Here is a 6,341-nt window from a genome sequence, read left to right on the forward strand (position 1 = left end):
TTTACAATATTAATTTGTTTATTAAGTTACAAGAAATCAAGAATATAATTAATTAATTATTTTTTTTAAAAAAACGTGTTTTTATAATATAATTTGATATATCTGAAGCAATTTAATCTTTTTACTAAATATTTTTAGAAAATGAATAAAAGATATTTCAAAAACATTAATTTATTTCTTATTAATTTATATAAAATGTAGGATATTTTATAGAAATATATATAAATAATTAAGGGAAAACAAATATATATTGTAGTGTGTTTAAGTGTGTGTATGTGTGTGTGAGTCTGTATGACAGATAATTAAAAAAACATTAATTATATTGAATATATAAAGAGCACAACAATATAGTGTATACATGTATATATGCATACTAGCATTTACCTATATATAAATATACTTATATGTTATAAATACACTACTACTAATGCCAGAAGCCATTTTTAATATTACAACTTACAGATTATGTTCTTTATATATAAATATATATTGCTTAAATACTTACAAATTATGTTAATTATAGTCTATACATATAAAATAAATTTTAAATATTTCAATTCTGAAGTTAAATTAAGTAAAATTCAATTCTAACAGAAATACGCTTGCTTAAAAATATCAACACTCCTGTACAATATTCAAGGACTTATCTAAAGAACAATTCACTTAACATATTCTTATTTTTTTTCCTTTATTTAAAATATAGAACGATAAAAAGTAATAATAATAATACAATATTTTAAGCTTCAACATAAGCAGATGACATTAATTTATCTTCACTAATCTTCAATGTATAAGTATTGGATTGATGATAATCTCGGGATAACCATCACTCAAGTAAGTTTAGAAAATTTCAGAAAAATTCAAGATTTATATAAATGTATTTTATTTAAATAAAGAATCCTTAAATAATCTTCTTATCAATTTTTTTAAAAAAAATTTTAAAGTGATAACGTCGCAGAATTTTAATTATCTCTTTATTTAATCAATTTGTAAAAGTTTAAAAACATAAATGAAAATGTATTATATTTTTAAACGTTAAAAGAATTTAGTTTTCATCTGATAAAATTTGAAAAATATTGACTTTACAGGGGGGAAAAATAAATAGGATTATCGCATTAAAAAATTAATGCATTCGTGTAGATTAAAATTGAGTGATAACTAAGTTTTAATGAAAGAATTTCCTCGAGAAATGTTATAAATTACTTTCAAAATGTTTAAAATAAAGATAGAAAAAAAAACTGTAAATAATTCAAGTAAAAGGTACGTATAATCTGTATTTTCCTGCAATAAATCTTGATTAAAGTCATAAAGTTGTAAGTTTTATTTAAAAATAAATTTTAACATTCACTTATTACAATGGTGAATATATAGTGAAATCATTATTAACAACAACACAGTTTTATTTTAACATAACCATTATGATTAATAATTCCTTATTCATAGAACAAATGGCCCCATATTTTATTTTTTTACTTTTTTCTAACCAAAGGTGGAGTGGCTTTATTTGCAAGAAATCACTATTCTAGTCAAATTTCTTTTCATTACGAAGGCGATATGCTCTCTTTTGCATCAAGTAAAAGTACAATGATGGCCACATTATTCTTATCAGTAGTGCTAATTGAGGTAATAGTGATGAGAGAATTAATTCATTTTTTCTAAGTAGCACTGCATCTATAATGGCATCTGCAACAACATTTGGATCCATTCCTGTACTTGTAGTTTTATCCATAACTATAAAATAAAAAAAGAAAGCTTATTTCTTTTTCCAAATGACATTTTACAGTATTTCAAAAATATTTTATAATCTGACATTTTTCAATAGTCATATTTACTACCTCCATAAGTTGATCCAGTATCAGTGAGGGCATTTATGGATAAGTTAGTTTTAATGTAACCTGGGCTAACAATACAAACATGTATGTTGGTTTCACCAAGTTCTGATCTGAGTACATCAAAAAATGCTTGGAGTGCATGTTTTGAAGCAGAATCTAAATAAATTTTTTTAAAAATTAAAGTAACACACATATCTATTATTAATATGCATTGTAAAAAATAAGGCCACCCCAATTTTTTTTGGAATAATAAAGTTTTATTACACTTAAAAAATTAGCAACAGGAATAAATATAGATGTAAAAGAATTATCTATTCTATTTACAAAATAAAAATATAAATTTTTTTATTCAAAAATTATGGCATTGCAAAAATATAATGCCCGTGGCATTTAATAGCAAGTGAAAGTACTATTTTTCAAAATAACCTTGTTAACTTTATCTTATGTAGAGTTGACAAGATTCTGTAGTATATTTAAATCAATTTTTTCTTATTCAATTACAATTGCAGCTTTGAGTTGTTCAATACTGTGGTATTGTTTTCTCCTGCATACATATCCTTAGCTATTAGACTCCATAGATTTTCTATGGGATTCAAATCACAGGAATAGAAAAGCCAATCCATGACCTGAATGCCATTATCCAGTAATTATTGATAAATGAAGTTTGCAGTGTGGATTGATGCATTATCTTGTTGCAATTGTGAGAATGGACCACCTTTTTTTCTCCAAATGGCAGAAGATATATATCCAAGAGATTCTGATACTCAACTGCCTTCACTTAGCCATTTATGAATGCTAAATTGATTTCCAGACAATCTAAAACCTGCCCAGATTATGACTGAGTCCCTTCTTGCTGATGCTTAGTAAACAAACACTCCTCTCTCCCAAGATTGTGCCAATAAAATTGCCAACTGTTGGGACCATCCAAATTGGTCTTTTTTTTTATCAGTCCAAATAACTTTACACCATGTTGAAGTCCGTGACATTTGTTCTTTGGTCCATATCAGTCTTTTTTGTTGGTGTTGTTTTAGATATAGTATATATATAAAAACAGAAAAGCAGCACTATATGTTTTGTTGATTTTACCATCTGGGACAGTGGATTTTGGAACTTTATCATCAGGCCTAGCATCAGCTATTTCACCAAATTATGTTCTTGTCATCATTATTTCCCAGATAATTGCTGATTTCTTGTCAACTTAGGCCATCCTATTTATTTTTCTTTTTATATTGCACACTAAATTTAATATAATTGGCTACAACATGACAAGATCTCTTCAGCTGGTTTGCAATAGTTCTAGCAGAACTTCCAGCCTGATATAGTGCCCTGATTCAGCCCACTCAGTTTAGGACTTAAGTAATTTTTGAAATGGGTAGAAATATCACAACAATTAATGGTGATATAAATTCAATTATGCCTCTGTTTGCATTTACAGTGTACTGCCATTTCTTTATAATTATTAAATTATAAGTAATAGTGATTTTTTTTGGTCAAATATGCAACAGGCCTTATATTTTTGCAACACCATTATTTTTGATTTTTTGAATATAAATTTATTTTTATTTTTCATTGTAAATACAATAAGTAATTCTTTTACATCTACATTTATTCCTGTCACTAGTTTTTTTAAAAAATTTATTATTCTAAAAAGTTGAGATGGCCTTAAATTTTTTGCAATGCACCTTATTTTACAAGTAAAAAAATCATTTACATGCTGAACGGAAAGGAATAGCTATTTTCCCTTGGATACTGCTAATGGCAATGATGTGTCCATTATTTTGCTTTATCAGAGATGGCAATAAAGCTATAAATAATAAATTATCAAAAGATTAAAATTGTAGTTAAATAATTTTTAAGTGAAATTTTTCTTACCTTTTGTAAGAGTAACATGTCCAAGGTAATTTACCACTAAAATTCTGAGATCAACATCAACTGATGTANTTAATTAAAAATTAAATTAAAGTGCATGATATATATTCGAGACAAATAATCTTAAGAGTTCACATTTGGTCAATAGGAAAAAAAAAGAAAAAAACTAATACATTAGTAGAGAAACGTGCTTTTATCTTTAAATATAGGCAATAAAAGATCTTTTATAAGACTTTTATACGGGATGTTTCAAACGTCGACTTAAATCACGTTTTATTGCTGTGTGCAACCAAGACAACATTTCGAATCTGATCATGTGTTTAGGAATGTAAACAATGCTTTTACTTCTTTGGCTAATTCAGAATGGAATTTGTTATTTTCTGAAGAAATTACAAAGAGAGTGAGTTGCATGAAAAAAAAGAAAAAATTTATACATNTTAATGCATTTATGTACTTAAATCTTAGAATTTATACTTAAAAAAATCCTAAGGTATGCATTTTACTGATAACATCTTCAAAAGAAAAAAAAAATGTTATATTATGGAGTTTAGATTTGCCAGAGGTCACTTTTAATGTCTCGATCGATTTCTCTTTTGCAGAAGTCCTTTTCAATTAAATAAAACTCTTGTAATTTATATATACACATATATAAAAAAAGGAACAAACATAAATAGCTGGAAGTTGTTTTGTTAAGAAAATGAGAAAATTTGCATAAAATGCGTATTATAACACCAAATTAACCAATTATTCCGTTTGATGTTCACGGATCCATAAAGCAAACCCACAGATTGGATCCCCTTTTTCCTCATTAATTTACTTGTTTACTATTATATAACTTTGTTAATTCGTATGGAAATATTATACAATAACATAAATTTTATCGGTTTATTTATATCCGTACACTCGATAGAGCATAATCATTTTTATTCTCTTACTAAATTTACATTATTTGATGATGCTTGGTTAAAAGACGAAGTGTTCTAGATAAGTGGGTACTAGAAATCTTTGTTGTTTCGAGTAATTTTATTAAAAATTTCTTAAATTTACTTAATATAACTTTTAGTATTTTTATATGAACAAATGATTTTGAATTTAAATATATGCAATCTGTTTTGCGCCTTTTTTTAGATGTATTTCTCTCTTTAAGTAAGTTAAGTAAATGGCGAAAAGAAGAAAATCGATATACCAAAAAAAAAAAAAGAAAAATTAATTTCTGTGAAGACACAGGAAATTACAATTTATTTTCAGTAATCATTGAAAGATAATCAATAGTTAAACTCACTCACTTCCTAAATCCATTTATAAAATTAATATATACTTATTATTTTTTAACCATTTTGAATATTTAATCAAAAGTATTTCGCTAAGTTATTTACACTAGAGAATTTTAAACTGAATATCAACCAAGTACATGAATATTATTTAGCTCACAATGGAGAAAATGTAAAGATTTTCAACGTAATTACTTACAGTATTTTATAAAGAAAATATTAAAAGGTATCTCTGTACTTACCGTTGTCCCATTATACGTCTATTTTATAAATGCCACCGGCAAGATCAATGACAACTGTACCGCTATTTTATCTCACAATAAAGTTGAAAGAACATCACATGTGAAAATCGTCCCCATTTTTTTTACTGGTGTATTTTTTTATCACTTAGCCATAAAAAAAAAATTGAAAGTTAAATTTTCATGAAGTGGAAACATCCCTTGAGATTTTACTGTAAATAAAAAAGAAAATCTAAATATCATTACCTAATGAAAAAATCGATAATAATAACCATTTGTTGAACGTTTTTATCGTTATAGATTATTAAAATATGTATTTATTGTCTTCGATTTCAAAGTTTCTAAAAATAGAATTCATTGTTTTAAAGAAAAAAAAAAAATATATATATATATTCAAAATAAATTATTGTAAAGTTTAAAAATTAAAATATTACATAAATTAAATATTAAAAGAATAAAGCAATTATAACTAAATTTTTAAACATTTTATTACTACTATAATTAATCTCTGTTAAGCTTTAAAAATAATGATTAAAAGAAAAAGAGAAAAGATAAAATTAAACGGATTTCATTTACTTCGTTCATTGTATATATATAATTATACTTTTTGGAAGTTAAAACATAGTAATATTCAGTTTAGGTATCGTTCATCTTCAGTATCTATTCCATCTATTTGCTTCTCCTTTATGTCTTTCCTTAATTATAATAAATTAGGTAGAGGGGAAAGCTGTAACTATTTCTCTGATTCTTTGGGGAATTGTGAGATCAGTGTGTGTTTCTGTTTACCCTGAATTTGGTACAAGAACAAGATAATAAATTTGTGAGCTAAGTAAACAACTTTTTTTTTTCTTTCTATAAAATTTCCTTTTGAATTTTTTATACAGTAGATGCTATCTAGTGCAGCTGTTTTCAAATGAAACTATCTGCGGTTCCTTACATAATTTATAATTCTTATATTATAATAAAAAAATATTTCTTTATATATTTACATATATATATAGAGAGAGAGAGAGAGAGAGTCAAGAGAGTCAATAATTTTCCTATGTAATAAAGTATGCTATTAAATAATTTTTATAGATTAATAAATGGTTATTAAAAATTTACTGGATATACTTCAAAATATATAACTT

General features: G+C 25.3%; 1 protein-coding gene across 1 annotated transcript; it reads right to left on the reverse strand.

Annotated features, from left to right (window-relative positions):
* Positions 1-1,350: 1,350 nt before the first annotated feature.
* LOC111620482 (dehydrogenase/reductase SDR family protein 7-like) lies at positions 1,351-3,774 on the reverse strand (the record flags this gene model as incomplete). Its single annotated transcript, XM_023362433.1, has 4 exons — positions 1,351-1,731; positions 1,836-1,988; positions 3,544-3,636; positions 3,705-3,774. Coding segments are annotated over 4 exons (525 nt in total), but the record flags the coding sequence as incomplete, so codon positions are not given.
* Between the last annotated feature and the right edge of the window lie 2,567 nt (positions 3,775-6,341).

Source organism: Centruroides sculpturatus, unplaced genomic scaffold (genome assembly GCF_000671375.1).
Source record: "Centruroides sculpturatus isolate CEXI.00-Female unplaced genomic scaffold, Cexi_2.0 scaffold102, whole genome shotgun sequence".
NCBI lineage: Eukaryota > Metazoa > Arthropoda > Arachnida > Scorpiones > Buthidae > Centruroides > Centruroides sculpturatus.